This window comes from Oncorhynchus clarkii, chromosome 13, assembly GCF_045791955.1.
Source record: "Oncorhynchus clarkii lewisi isolate Uvic-CL-2024 chromosome 13, UVic_Ocla_1.0, whole genome shotgun sequence".
In the NCBI taxonomy this organism is placed as follows: Eukaryota; Metazoa; Chordata; class Actinopteri; order Salmoniformes; family Salmonidae; genus Oncorhynchus; species Oncorhynchus clarkii.
In genome coordinates, this window is record NC_092159.1 from 50,016,957 (window position 1) to 50,033,515 (window position 16,559).

The window sequence follows — 16,559 nt, forward strand, 5'->3', positions numbered from 1 at the left end:
CCCATCTGTGGAGAGAGACACTGCGTCCTCCTCCACAAACTACCCTAAAAGACAACCCAATTTCTCTTAGTCAGTCCTCACCCAAACGCAACCATAAGGTTCCTACCGCATCCACCTCCTTCCCCCTCCTTTCGCTCAAATATATCCCATTTTTTTAGTTTGGTTTGGTCCCGTAAATTTTCAAATATTTATTTCCTATATATCAAGAGGAAAGGGGGTCCCCCTTTCATGGAATGCGGAAATATGGGTCTGTTTGACCGCGGAGTTCAGATGCTATTGACCACGGTCGGCGCATTTGCCGCCTTCAGTCTCATGACCATCGCGGTTGGCACGGACTACTGGCTGTACTCGCGCGGCACGTGCAAGTCAAAGTCGGTCAGCGATAACGAGACCAGCAAGAAGAACGAAGAGGTGATGACCCATTCGGGATTGTGGAGGACGTGTTGCTTAGAAGGTAATTGAACATGATTTTGGCAGTCACTTTATTTTCTCCATGTCAGTATACCATAGTGGTTACATTTGAACCTTTGGCTACATGTAGTAAAACCTATACCATTCGTTGACGTTATAACTTTTATCCCCTCCTTTGCTTTTCTACTGACAAATGCTATGTGTTTCAGGTTTATCTTAAGCCCCATACAGTGTATCAAACACAGAATTGGGCCAATGAACTACTGTAAGAACCCTCCATTTCACACCTCTTAGGCCTATACACAATCCCCAAACCACACCTTCAAAACATGACTTTTCTACATTATTTGCCACCAGTCGATTGTATTGTTCAAAACAGCACCAAGTGACCATGCCATTCTTCAAACATTTCTAATGTTGTGAAAACATATGATAATGACCAGTGCACAAGAGCAACAGAGTGTCAGCCATTCCTGTCAAAGGTCTATTTCCATCCAGACCCCACATTTGACCTCGGTTTGATGGGGTACCTTAACAGTGCTTGTCATTTACCCTTTGACCTGGCAGTGCTTAGTATTTTCTGAGTTGTCAAACACAGTCACCTCTCAAGCGCAGGTTCAAGACCACCTCCCACGTCTTGACTTGACACACAGCGGGGTCTTGTTTCCTGTCATGCTCTAGCGGAGGCGTCAGATGCTGACTTTGAGCGTAACCTTGTGAGGTTACGCAGCGTTACATCTTCTTAGCAGAGAAATTCACACAGGCCTCCTGTCTCTCTGCACACTCCTCTGTCATTTGATAAGCAGTAAGCAGTCAGTCTCAGGTCTGCTCTAACAGCCTGAGGTGAAGTCAGCCCCAGGAAGTGGTTGATGAAAATAATGTCAGTGCCACTCAACTGTAAAGATCTGATGATTTGAACTCTTCAAAATGTGAATGTTTGCACATAATAAAGTTGTGCTTTTGTCATGTTAAATTCACATTGGCAAAAATGTATAATTTTTTTTTGGAAATTACAGGGATGCATTTTTATTTAGATAGTTTTCCTGGGCAATAAAAGTACTGTTGTATGTTAATGTATTAATCGACATTACTGGCTGATTTTGACCAAGGTAGGATGGCTGACGTTGGCCATATCTGTCAGGGCGGCTTAAGCATCTGCTTAAGGTTTGTTCAAGGACTGTCTGACACCCTGCAGCTACCCTTTCCAGGAGCTCTCTGCATCTGTTCTCCTGTGCTAGCCAGGACATACAGTGGGAGAGCCATTTTAGGTCACAATTTGACCCATCACTGGTTAACTACAGCTGTGGAGAGGTTTTCAAAGACTAGAGGTTTTTAACCTTGGTTGAAAATTCACACTTATCTGTGAAGGTGGAGAAAATCAGATGGTGTGATATGACTGGCCTTTGCCTTAGTCAGGCTGTTATGTAATTAACAGACAGTTGTTCATAGTCCAGACCTGACCAAAATCTCCTATACTTGGCACAAGGTGAATTACAATTACAAAGCCCATATGCCGCAGCTTCTCTTTTGTGGCAAGATAACAGCCACCCTCCTTTGAATTGGTGATCCAAATCGCAGGAAATGAACACTGATTTGTAATTTGTGATTCATGAATGGTCTCAGGCCTTGATGAGGGGAGGAAGCGGAGAACGGCACCATCGCATTTACACATCGAGGTCAGATTCATTTGAATACCAATCCAAACGACTTCCTGCTGTGGAAATTGGGCTTAAAAAAATGCAATCGGGTAAATTTATTCATGGGTAATTAGCACAATTTATACCGAAATCTGTGATATTGAAAAATAGGAAGTAAACTGCAGAGCCGGATCCAGCTGCAGTGGAGTATAAGCAGCAGCTCAGCCACAAGAAGCTCCTGCTACAGACCAGGTGTGGTGCTGCTCTGTCTGCCATCTCAGGTGGATACTGTAACTACAGCATGAAGAGGTTCATGCCAATGCTGAAATCAAGTGGGTACTTTGTATGGAAAATCATCATCCTACACGTCTCATATATCGGTAGCTGCCTTGTTGCGATGGATGATGATGCATCCTGTCTGTATCACAACTGACAATGCATACAGTGATTTGCTGTAGCCCAGCTCTGGCCCAATCATACAGCTCATGTTGTGTGCCCAGGTGGGCGAGGGGTTGTGTTTGTTTAATCAACTCCTGGAGAGGAGAGCCACTGATCACAGAGGGGAATGCCCACACAACCATATACCACTCTACTGCTCACTCCAGTCACTGTAATACCATACACAGCCTCACCCATGAGAAACTAGCCATACAGGCTGAGTGTGTGTGTGCGTGTGCGTGTGCGTGTGTGTGTGTGTGTGTGTGTGCGTGCGTGCGTGCGTGCGTGTGTGTGTGTGTGTATGTGTGTGTGTGTGTGTGTGTGTGCGTGCGCGCGTGCGTGCGAGCGAGCGAGCTTGCGTGGGGGCGTGTATGCATGTTTGTGTGAAGGTAGAGGCACTTCTCACTGATCTCTCCTCCGGTGAACATTCAGGTCCTTTTCCCTCTCCAGCACTGGAAAGAGAGTGGAGCACTTCGATGGTTCCATAAAATATCGTTTATATAGATTTTGTAGATTTACACTTGTTTTCACTAGTCGCCTGTGCTATCAGTCATACTGAAAATGCAATAGCATATGCCATCGCCAAAGCATGCAATTCATTTGTGAAATCTCATATTGCCCTTGGAGCTGGTTCATATGAATGCTGAGTCCCTTGATCTGTTGCAGTATTTGATTCAATTGTCCTGACATCAGAGAAACCAAAAGATGTGTGCTATCAGCAAAAATCCCTCCACAAGATTTGGCAACAATGTGCCCCTGGCTTACTATTTGGGCAAACAACATCTAACAGGAGTTACACAGTCCATTACGAGGAAGGTCAAATATTAAAGTTCAGCATACATCACAGTTCTATGCTTGCTTCACTCATTCACATCAAATGACACGCAGTCATTTTAATATGTTTTGTATTGTAATTTGCACTGTATTATACAGTATATTGTATTGTATTATGTAGGTGGGTGGCCTTGTGAGAGCCAGAACGGCTCATAGGGCAGGAGTCTGGCAGTTATAGTAGCTGTTATACTAGCAGTTATACTAGCAGTTATACTGACTGTTATACTAGCAGTTATACTAGCTGTTATACTGTCAGTTATACTAGCTGTTATACTGTCAGTTATACTAGCTGTTATACTGTCAGTTGTACTGGCAGTTATACTAGCAATTATACCAGCTGCTATACTGTCAGTTATACTAGCTGTTATACTGTCAGTTATACTGGCTGTTATACGAGCAGTTACACTAGCTGCTATACTGTCAGTTGTACTGGCAGTTATACTAGCAGTTATACTAGCAGATATTCTAGCTGTTATACTAGCAGTTATACTAGCTGTTATACTGGCAGTTATACTAGTGGTTATACTGTCAGTTATACTAGCAGTTATACTGTCAGTGATACTAGCAGTTATACTGTCAGTTATACTGTCAGTTATACTAGCTGTTATACTGGCAGTTATACTGTCAGTTATACTAGCAGTTATACTAGCTGTTATACTGGCAGTTATACTGTCAGACATACTAGCTGTTATACAGGCAGTTATACTAGCTGTTATACTGTCAGTTATACTGTCAGTTATACTAGCAGATATACTAGCTGTCATACTAGCAGTTATACTAGTTGTTATACTAGCAGTTATACTAGCTGTTATACTGTCAGTTATACTAGCTGTTATACTATCAGTTATACTAGCTGTTATACTAGAAGTTATACTAGCTGTTATACTGTCATAACTGCTAGTATAACTGACATTATAACTGACAGCATAACTGCTAGTATAACTGCCAGTATAACTGCCAGTATAACAGCTAGTAAAACTGACAGTATAACAGCTAGTATAACTAACAGTATAACAGCTAGTATAACTACTAGTATAACAGTTTTAGTAGCTGTTATACTGGCAGTTATACTGGCAGTTATACTAGCAGTTATACTGGATGTTATACTAGCAGTTATACTAGCTGTTATACTGTCAATTATACTGTCAGTTATACCAGCAGATATACTTGCTGTTATACTAGCAGTTATACTAGCTGCTATACTGTCACTTATACTGTCAGTTATACTAGCTGTTATACTGTCAGTTATACTAGCTGTTATACTGTCAGTTATACTGAATGTTATACTAGGAGTTATACTAGCTGTTATGCTGTCAATTATACTGGCAGTTATACTAGCAGATATACTAGCTGTTATACTAGCAGTTATACTAGCGGTTATACTGTCAGTTATACTGGCTGTTATACTGGCAGTTATACTATCAGTTATACCAGCTGTAATACTGTCAGTTATACTAGCTGTTATACTGTCAGTTATACTGGCTGTTATACGAGCAGTTACACTAGCTGCTATACTGTCAGTTGTACTGGCAGTTATACTAGTAGTTATACTAGCAGTTATACTGGCAGTTATAGTAGCTGTTATACTAGCTGTTATACTGGCAGTTATACTAGCAGATATACTAGCAGATATACAAGCGGTTATACTAGCTGTTATACTAGAAGATGTACTAGCTGTTATACTAGCAGTTATACTACCAGTTATACTTGTTGTTATACTAGCTGTTATACTGTCAGTTATACTGTCAGTTATACTAGCTGTTATACTAGCAGTTATACTAGCTGTTATACTGTCAGTTATACTGTCAGTTATAATAGCTGTTATTCTGTCAGTTGTACTGGCAGTTATATTACCAGTTATACTACCAGTTATACTAGCAGTTATACTAGCTGTTATACCGTCAGTTGCACTGGCAGTTATACTAGCTGTTATACTAGCAGTTATACTAGCAGTTATAGTAGCTGTTATACTAGCTGTTATACTGCCAGTTATATTAGCAATTATAGTCACAGTTATACTAGCTGTTATACTAGCAGTTATACTAGCTGTTATAATGTCAGTTATACTAGCAGTTATACTGTTATTTATACTAGCTGTTATACTGTCAGTTATACTAGGTGTTATACTGTCAGTTTTACTAGCTGTTATACTGGCAGTTATACTAGCAGGTATACTAGCTGTTATACTAGCAGGTATACTAGCTGTTATACTGTCAGTTATACTAGCAGTTATACTAGCTGTTATACTGTCAGTTATACTAGCTGTTATTCTGTCAGTTATACTAGCAGTTATACGAGCAGTTATACTGGCAGTTATACTAGCTGTTATACTAGCTATACTGGCATTTATACTAGCAGATATACTAGCAGATATACTAGCTGTTATACTAGCAGTTGTACTAGCTGTTATACGGTCAGTTATACTATCAGTTATACTAGCAGTTATACTGGCAGTTATAGTAGCTGTTATACTAGCTGTTATACTGGTAGTTATACTAGCAGATATACTGGCAGTTATACTACCAGATATACTAGCTGTTATACTAGCTGTTATACTAGAAGATGTACTAGCTGTTATACTAGCAGTTATACTAGCAGTTATACTAGCTGTTACACTGTCAGTTATACTAGCAGTTATACTAGCTGTTAGACTAGCAGTTATACTAGCTGTTATACTGTCAGTTATACTGGCTGTTATAATGTCAGTTATACTTTCAGTTATACTAGCTGTTATACTGGCAGTTATACTAGCAGTTATACTGGCAGTAATACTAGCTGTTATACTAGCAGTTATACTAGCTGTTGTACTGGCAGTTATGCTAGCTGTTATACTGTCAGTTATACTGGCTGTTATAATGTCAGTTATACTTTCAGTTATACTAGCTGTTATACTGGCAGTTATACTAGCAGTTATACTGGCAGTAATACTAGCTGTTATACTAGCAGTTATACTAGCTGTTATACTGGTAGTTATACTGGCAGTATTACTAGCAGTTATACTAACTGTTATACTATCGGTTTTACTAGCAGTTATACCAGCTGTTATACTGTCAGTTATACTAGCAGATATACTAGCTGTTATACTAGCAGTCACACTGCCAGTTATACTAGCTGTTATACTGGCAATTGTACTGGTAGTTATACTGGCAGTTATACTGGCTGTTATACTGGCAGTTATACTGGCTGGCAGGTATACTGGCAGTTATACTAGCAGTTATACTAACAGTTATACTAGCATTTATACTGGCAGTTATACTGGCAGTTATAGTGGCCTATGCTTTGGAAGCCTTTGCAAACTAGTCTGTGTATTATTGTTATACTGAGGCAGAGGCATACAAAGGTTGATGAGGTAGGGGGATTTGTCTGGGGCTATGTTCTGTGTGTGTTAAGCATACGGTAAACATGTGTGGTGCTAATGGATTGAGCCCAAGAGGGAGGGGGGAACACTGCTCCATCCTGTCTGGGCTGGGCGACTGCCTACCGGAGCATCGACGGCAGTCGGCACGGCCTCCTCTCCTCACAGCCAGGTATAGCACACCGCTACTCCTCGCTCCACGCTAATCTGCCCCATTCATCTTCATTACAGCGCCCCTCCCTCCCTCCTGCTATAGGAGGAGAAACGGAGGAAGGGAGGAGGGGGCGGGCAGGATGTGCAAAAGAAGATGGGAAAATCCTTTGACAAAAGAGGGCTACTTTGGTGGCTGTGTTTCCCCCCCTTTCCCCGTATCACCTGTTGTATGAGTGGTTTTCTTCAGTAAGACCAATATTTCACCCCCTGCCTCGGGGTTCACTGGCAGAGCCGTTTCCCATGAAGGACTTTCAGCAATAGAGGGAATACATGTGCTTTGTTTGCTACCTCAATGCCATTTGGAAGAGTAGTCCAATGCTTTGTGATGCCATATGAATGAAAATATATGGGGGCAGCTTTACCCTCTACATGAAAAAAACTTGAAATCCACCCACTTGGTACCCTTTCCTGGTTTCTCAGTTGTGGAAATGGACTGGTGCTGAAGAGAATGCATGTAGGATGATTGAGGAAATGAATGACCGAACTCCAGGACTTGTTCGTGTGGCCTCCCTCGGTTCCTTCCTGTCAATCATCTTGAGACTATACCAGTGTATGTGTACAGGCACGATATCTTATGGTTTTCTACATGAGTAAGTGGGTGTAGCGTTTTGACCAGGTGGGAGTAATCTTCTAGTGTTTTCGCCATGTGTATGTTTTTGTTGGTGTATGTGTGTTTGAGCCTGATCACTTGTTTGTGTGTGTGTACACGTTTGTGTGTGTGTCTGTGTGTGTGGGTGTGCGTGTGAATGTTTACACACGCGTGTGCGTACATGCATGTGTGTGTGTGTGTGTGTGTGTGTGTGTGTGTGTGTGTGTGTGTGTGTGTGTGTGTGTGTGTGTGTGTGTGTGTGTGTTTGTGTGTGTGTGTGTGTGTGTGTGTGTGTAAGAGAGAGACCCAGAATGAGAGATAGTGCAGAGATTGTTGGGCTGGACAGTGCCAGTGCTCCAGAGCAGGATTAGTCTCATAGTCCAATCAGATAAGGATTACACCGGCTGGCACAGGCCCACCCAGGCTAATGACCCGACCCTAAAGTGGCATTAGGCTGTATTATGACACAGCTCCACTGTACACCCAGCTGCATGAACAGGATAACATGCCCGCATATCCGCCATCAAGGAACCCAAGCATAGCCACGCACACCAGTGTCCTGGATGGCCATATCAAGTTGAATACAGAGTACTATATCCGTGGCAATTCAGAGTGGTCTGGTCTTCAACCACTTGTTGAGATAGGGGCAATAGGGGTTCATGGACAATCCCTTCCTTAGAGTTTCATTGGACTGGCTATCTACACTCGGAGGGTTGTGGAATGACATCTGCCCCAGTCACATCCCTCCTCTCAGCTGCTATCTAAGTGACTGGGCTCTATTGCACTGTCACCTCTCCCAGAGCCCATAGATAGATGTGATTCATTTAGCTCTGACCTGTCTGCCGCTGTGGCTATAGTAGCTCTGCTGGGACTGCAGACAGACACTACTGGTCTGGACTGTTTTATATTGGCCACTAAGGCCTGATTATTACAGTACAGTCATTACTAGATGGGGCTGTGTGAGACTCAATCACCTTCATTACAGTAGTGCAGTGTCTGTCGTGTCAGTCTGTCTGTCATTGTCCCACTGTGGAGATGGCCATGTACTGTAGTTCTGCTCCTTTATAATGTACTATCCATTGCCTTGGGGTTTCATCTTATTGGAGAGAGAGTGAATAGTGGGAGTGATTATGGTTCAGTACAGTCTTATATGCTGTTGCAGTGTTTTGGTCATGTGTAGGTCAATCACTAAGCCCCTCCTTTCTGACGTTATAACATGCTTTAGTACAGTGAAGGTTATATCACTTTCCTATCTGGTTTTCTCATTCTCATTCTATGCTCCAGTATAGTGGAGGTGTGTAGTATGTAGGAGGTTCCATGCTATTCTGAATCTCGCCTCCCCCACACTTAGCTAACTGTACCTGCCAGAGAAGTCCTCTTCTGGCTTGGCAGGGGTGTGAAGCGACATAATCCTCATCTCCATCTCCTCCATGTGCCCGTGTTTTGTGATGGGCTATGAAGGGGGAGATGCCATAGGGTATGATTGATGGCATGATGGCTTTGATCGATGGGAGACGTGCTTAAACTTTGGTAGCCCTGTCCCATAAAAGCCACCCTCCTGCATGCCCACCTGCCTGCCCGCCTGCCTGCCTGCCCGCCTGCCTGCCTGCCCGCCTGCCTGCCCGCCCACCTGCCCGCCCACCTGCCTGCCCACCTGCCCGCCTACCTGCCCGCCTGCCTGCCCACCTGCCTGCCCAACTGCCTGCCCACCTGCCCGCCCACCTGCCCGCCCGTCTGCCTGCCCGCCTGCCTGCCCACCTGCCCACTCAGCGTGTAGGAGTCCCCCTGCTCCACTAAACGAGAGGGCCAGTCGTAAATTAGAAAAAAGGACACGTGTCAAAGAGGGGACGGCGTCCGGGTCACCACATGATAATTACATCAGTCCTCTCCAGTCACTGAAACTCATGTGTGTGTGTGTGTGTGTGCGTGTGTGTGTGTGCGTATGTGTGTGGCTCTCGCCTTCATTTACACATGTTATTTCTTAGCTGCAGTCAGTTGTGTTGAGGGGGAGTCTATCTTTATCCTGCATAGCCAGGGAACAAATCAGTAGTGCATATGGGCTGGGCAGCTGGGCCAGTCATACCCTGGGCCAGTCATCAAACCCTGGGCCAGTCATCATACCCTTGGACAGTCATACCCTGGGCCATACCCTGGGCCAGTCATACCCTGGGACAGTCATACTCTGGGCCAGTCTTACCCTGGGACAGTCATACTCTGGGCCTGTCATACCATGGGACAGTCATTATACCATGGGACAGTCATCATACCCTGGGATAGTCATACCCTGGGATAGTCATACCCTGTGCCAGTCACACCCTGGGCCAGTAACACCCTGTGCCAGTCACACCCTGGGCTAGTCTCTGTAACACTATTGAATAGACAGGCGTCACTAGACTCTGGCTGCCAATAGATGTTATTGTAGCGATTACAGTTACTGTTGTAGTACACAAACTTGATGAAAATACATGTGATGCACTGGCACCAGAAACAGTGAGATGAGACTGAAAGAAATGAATGTATCCTGGCAGGATATTGCATGGTTACAGGCACAAATAAATAGTTCACTGCTCCTAACAACACAGTAGTCTCTTACCTTGTTTCCACATCAGCGGCCATTTCCTTAAGCAGTGGAAATCTCCTAAAGAGACCCAATAGTAAATAATAATTAACCTCAGATGCAATCCATTCATTTTAAGGAGGTGAGATCCACTCCTTTTTCCTGCGATAGTGAGGAGAAACTACAGCAATCTGCCTTTTGATTAATTGGTGGTGTCCACAGCCAGTTCATTTGCCATCAATTACACCGTATTTGCTTTGTGTCAGCGCGGAGCCCAAACACACTGCATCATCCCGGAGAGTGGGAGTGGGTAGAGTTCTGTCTGCTCCCCAACACCCTGCCATACTGTATGGGGTGTGAGGTGAGCCTGCACCTGCACCTGGATCCAGTAAGACCAAGGCCCCGGTCCTTCACGGGGTTACGACTCCAGCCCTAGCACAACAGGCTCTCAGTGTTGCTGTGGAGAGGAGAATGAGATATTCCCACCTCTGTAGAACCCTCTTAACACCTAGTGGGAAAGGTGCTGACAGCTCCACTCCCTGCCTGGTCCAGGTATATTTACTGTAGATAGCGTAACTCCAGTTTCATATACTCTGCAATCAATGTGTTTTAGGTATAACAATACAATGGAGCTAGACAGAGTTGTAATATGAGATGTACAGAGTTTTGAGGGTATTGGATTTCTGCACAGCTAAAGAGTTGAGTCCTGACTGCAGGGCAGACAGATAGAGTCATGATTTTGTTGTACTCACCTGAGCCCCTCGTTTCTTTTTTCATTGTCTATCGACCCGGGTCAGAGAGAGTAATGTCACATTTTGACAACGTTATTGACAAGTAACATTTGAGGTTGCAAAGGCAAATGGAAATCTTTTTCACAGCACACTGACTGAAGGTCTTCTGTGCCTTACCTCCTTTAAGGGGATGTTGGTGGCCATGATTGTATGGGGGCCTGCAGAGGCCATACTGTGCTCTGACTGTGTGTCAATCTCCAAAGACGGGACTGGCCACTGTGTGTGTGTGTGTGTGTGTGTGTGTGTGTGTGTGTGTGTGTGTGTGTGTGTGTGTGTGTGTGTGTGTGTGTGTGTGTGTGTGTGTGTGTGTGTGTGTGTGTGTGTGTGTGTGTGTGTGTGTGTGTGTGTGTGTGTTAGTGCATGTGTGTGCATGTGGGGCTGTTCAGATGGTCCTGTTAACTACACCCCAGAGTGAGTTTTTACTGTAGCCGACAGAGCTGGCAGACCCCACTGTCACAGCAAATGGTGCTGTTGGGAAAACAAACACTTGTAATGAGACTCTATCTGTCAAATGAGACCATCAGAAACTGCTCCAAGCTAAGAAAAAAAATGGAAGGTGGTGATGTCACCGGCTGACTTGTGTGGGAGTAATGATGTTGACAAGGTCAAAGGGAGACTGCTGAACATTTGATCATTGGTCAAAAAATATATATTTATAGTTATGCAATCCAAATATTTATTTTTAAACAGAAAAACATTATTAAAGCCATCCCATTTTAACCTACAGAAACGTTTTGTAAGTTACACTCAATGTTATTTCAGAATGAATCTGCCCCAACTTTTATCATACCTGTGAACTGTAGCTTTAGCAGTGACGGAGTGAGTTGGGGGTTAATCTGAAGGCTGATGATGGAATATGTTCTCTACAGGAAATGATGTAAACCTGGTGTCCAGGTATGGCTGACACTCGATTATTCATGTCTATGGAGGGATAATGTATGTGTTCTGACTCTGAAGCTCAGCCACAGCCTTAGCCAAAATGCTGACAACGCATCTGATTTTCCTGAAGATGAAAGACAATGCTACGGTAATCTCCAGATCAGGTCGAATCAGGGAGTTTGTCAAAATGAAGGTGCTACATACTGATGTAGCTGGGGATAAAGCTCTGCTAAATCACAGAGGAAGATGATGCAACACTTCCTGTCCAGCCCATCATGTTTAACCCCTTCTGTCCCACTCCTTTCTGTGTGTGTGTGTGTGTGTGTGTGTGTGTGTGTGTGTGTGTGTGTGTGTGTGTGTGTGTGTGTGTGTGTGTGTGTGTGTGTGTGTGTGTGTGTGTGTGTGTGTGTGTGTGTGTGTGTGTGTGTGTGTGTGTGTATGCTCATTGCCTGTGTGCAGTAAGGAACAGTATGAATTTTTAATGGCGAGCAGCGTGGCTTTTCTTTGCTCTCTCAGATCGTTTTCCAGGACAGGAGTCTCTCATGAGTTCACAACATCATGCACATGGACTGCTCCTGTGCCATAACACACACACACATTCACAACCAGGGTCAGGAAGGAATTATTCTCTATCACAGCTAGTGTGCACCGCTACTCTTACTGACACGCATACCTGACAAACACATGCATACAGAGAGGGAGAAATACAGCTGCCTGTGCTTGAACCAGCCTAAAGGTAACCACCATACCCCAGACCTGCTGGTCTCATGGTGCTGTAACCACCTGTTGAATTTATTATGGATTTATTATGGATAAATGAATAAACAATATCCCCATTTTAAATAGAATTGTATCTAGGTAAACTTATACTCTGTATGTTTAATAGACAATATGAGTTCATAAGAAGGAATTGTGTGACAGGAGAAAGGAGTAATAAAATGTTAAAGAACACCATTCCAACTGGGCAGGAACAAATGGGTTGTGGACTGTGTAAACACATAAGGTTGTTAGCCTATGGTTGACCCAACCTGAAACTTAGCTCTGGGGTTTTTAGATTAGGCAGTGAGTGCATTCCTAGGGTTTCTGTTAATTACAACTGTCAGTTCAGTGGTGATCGATAATGTTGAGGGGTCAAAAGTTATCTGGGAGTGTGTTAGTAAGTTAGAATTAACTTTTCACCTTACTTTACCTGTCGAGAGGAGGGGGTTCAGTTAAGGCAGTGAAATGACGTCATGATCTGTATTTAAACTGATGCATGTGTTTGAGTGGTAGCGCGCTCCGAGAATAAATTCTCATGGTGCTGTAACCACCATACCCCAGACTTGCTGGTCTCATGGGGTTGCACAAGTCAAAAATGAACATATTGTATCAAAATGAAGCTAAGTTGCGATGATGGGCTGTAAGGAGCCTGGCTTTTATATTTTGTTTCCCTCAGTACGCCTCATACCACCTGTTGGAGAGCTCCGCGGCAGATGGCAGACAAAGGCTCAGAACACAACACTGTATTACTGTCGGCCTCAGTGTCTGCTACTGACAATGTCAGTATCACTTATACAATTGACTGAATATCTCACTGGCTCACTATATCTGTGTAGGAATGTCATCCTACGGCAACGCTGTAGCCAAGTTAGCCATTGTCATATGTGTCTACAGTGGAAAGGTGAGACTCTCACAAACACATACATGTTGGTTGTTTTGCTCTAGGACGCCCACAGGCCTCACAAGACTTGTCTGGTTGGAAACAGTATACTGTATATGGAGACGGTTTGCTGCCAAAAATAAGGGGTTAAATACATGTAAAAAAAAAATACAAAAATGATGGTCATTATATTTCTTATATCTCTCAGATATAGGACAGACACTTCAGAACAAACTGCCTTTAGATTTTTTGGGGGGGATTATCTGTTGTTCCATGGAGTAAAGCTGTTATTCAATGCATTTGTATGGGCTAATATCAGTAAGGATCTTAATTAAGGCTACTATTGCTGAACTGGACACCAAAATCGAGAGCATCATTCGAACGGTCGCTTCGCATGGCCAGAGTATTGTGGACCTTGAGAAAGCTTCTGGGAATTAAAGGTGCTTGCAGGGGGCGAGGGGTTGGATGGATACTGCTTGGGTGTAGGTGCTACATATGTTGATCGTGATGGTTTGGTGCGCTTTCTTACCTTTTTATCGAGTTACATGTTATGCAGGCCACCATAGGAACTACAAACAAGAGGAGGCGGGGCTTACATTCACTTCCTGGAATGTCAAGTGTTTAAACCAACCAATTAAGAGAGCAAGGTCCTAGCCCACTTGAAATCACTCTCGTCTGATATTATATTTTTGCAAGAAACCCATCTGAAAAATAACTCTCATAGCAAACTTAATTGTAGGTGGTTCGAGCATGTGTATCACTCTAACTTCTCTTCCAAAACGAGAGGCACAGCGATTCTGGTACGGAAAGGAATTCCCTTTCTACATAACACCACTATTGCGGATAAAGAGGGTCGCTATGTGATCGTAATAGGAGAAATCCACTCTACTTCAGTAACTCTACTAAATATCTATGGGCCAAACATTGATAACCCCTCTTTTTTCAAAAGAGTCCTTGCCCTGATTCCAGATATCTCCCATACTAACCTGGTCATTGGAGGGGACCTTAACTGTGTGCTAGACCAATATTTGGATAGATCCTCTACCCGGCGAACCCCTACCTCCTATTCAAGCGAATTCTTGAATACCTACATAAAAAATGTGAACTTATTTGATATATGGAGGATCGCTAACCCTACGGGTAGGGAATACTCATTTTACTCTCATGTTCACAATGTTTACACTCTAATTGACTACTTTTTGGTTGATGCTAAACTACTCCCCTATACCTGTAATGTGAGGTATCATGATATTATAATCTCGGACCACAGTCCACTCACCTTCTCCCTGCGATTGGGTGACATTGTACCAAACGAGAGGGTCTGGAGGTTGAATCTTCAGCTCCTCACAGAACCAACATTCTGTGAACATCTTAAAGACCAAATTACATTTTTCTTTGATACCAACGACAACACAGAGACCTCCCCAGCATTATTGTGGGAAACACTGAATGCTTATCTGAGAGGCTGTATCATCTCCTTTCATGCTGCCAGGAGTAGGCAAAACAGAGGAAAACTGGAAGAACTGGAGGGACAAATTCACTTACTGGATAGGGAAAATGCTAGCCATCAATCTATGGAGAAACATTTTAAAAAAAATTACCTCTTTAAAATTTGAATATAAATCAGATTCTCTCAGCTAAAATTGCTAAATATTTTCTCTATGCCAAGCAAAAATATTTGCGTTTTGAGTTTTGTGACAAACCACACAAATTACTCGCCAGACAACAAAAAATGTGAGTGACCAAATTATTCACAAAGTTAAATCTGCATCTGGGGAATTACTCTCTTCCCCCAAAGACATCAATGACAGATTCTGTCAGTTTTATGAGACTCTATATACATCTAAAGCAGACCCCTTAATTATGCAAAACTTTTTGGAGGACTTCCTGCCCTGAACCAGGACGATTCTAACTTCCTGAATAAGGAAATATCTCTTGAAGAAATTCGAGAAACAATTAAATCTCTAAAGAGTGGCAAGACCCCTGGCCCAGATGGATACCCTGGGGAATTCTATAAAACATTCAGCAACATACTCTCTCCCTACCTGCACAAAATGTTGGTTCAGGCCAATGAGGATGGAGCTCTCCCATCTACTTTGGATGAAGCATTCATTACAGTTATAGTTAAGGGTAAAGATCCGGAAGAGGTAGGGTCATATAGACCAATATCTCTCCTTAATACAGACCAAAAGATTTTAAAACTCTGGCTAACAGGCTTGGCACTTTAATTGGCAAATTGGTCCATATCCCTAACAGAAACTCATTCTTCAATCTCAGGCGCCTCTTCAACATTATGTATTCTCAGAGGTTACCTAACGTGGACCTTGCCGTTATATCTCTTGACGCCGAAAAGGCCTTTGACCAAGTTGAGTGGCCCTATCTATTTAAGGTCCTACAGAAATGTAATATTGGAGATGGGTTCATAAATTGGATCCAGCTTTTATATAGGAACCCCTGTGTGAGAATACTCACTAACCAATCATTGTCGCCCCGATTTAACCTTTACAGAGGGACAAGGCAGGGTTGTGCGCTGTCGCCTATGCTCTTCGCCCTAATTATCGAACCTCTCGCTCGAGCGATTAGATCTCATGCAGCAATACACAGCTATAATACTAAAGATACTCTAAATAAGATTTCCCTATAAGCAGATGACATCCTCCTCTATGTAACAGAACCCCAGGCTAGTATTCCAGCTATTCTTGATGTGATCAATTTGTTTGGTACCTTCTCGGGATACAGAATAAATTGGAACAAGAGTGAATTAATGCCCATACGGTTGCAAAACACCTCCTGGCTAGAACATCTCCCAGTTATCTTCAGAAAAATGTACTTACCTAGGAATTGTAGTTACCAAACAATACTCCTTACTATTTCAAGAGAATTTCCCCTCTCTGATGCAAAAACTCAAGGAAAACATACAATTTTGGAGAACTCTCCCAATTTCTCTGCTCGGAAGAATTAATGCCATTAAAATGGTCTTCCTCCCACCAACTGCTCTACCTATTCCAGAACATCCCAGTATTCATACCTAAATCCTCTCATAAACAACTGGACTCAATTATTCAAACCTTTCATCTGGGACTATAAAACACACAGGATAGGTAAAAAACACCTCTGTAAATCCAAGATGGAAGGAGGATTGTCTCTCCCAAATTGTATATTTTATTACTGGGCCGCTAACCTCCGCGCTGTTACGTTTCTGCTGGATGACGCACT

The 16,559-nt window shown here is 43.2% G+C and overlaps 1 protein-coding gene across 1 annotated transcript in view; it reads left to right on the forward strand.

Annotated features, from left to right (window-relative positions):
* Window positions 1-228: 228 nt before the first annotated feature.
* LOC139424024 (voltage-dependent calcium channel gamma-2 subunit-like) overlaps window positions 229-16,559 on the forward strand; it is a 78,122-nt gene continuing 61,791 nt past the window's right edge. The window contains exon 1 of the mRNA XM_071175708.1: window positions 229-454. Coding sequence (XP_071031809.1) covers window positions 229-454 — 226 coding nt within the window. The remainder of the gene's footprint in view (window positions 455-16,559) is intronic.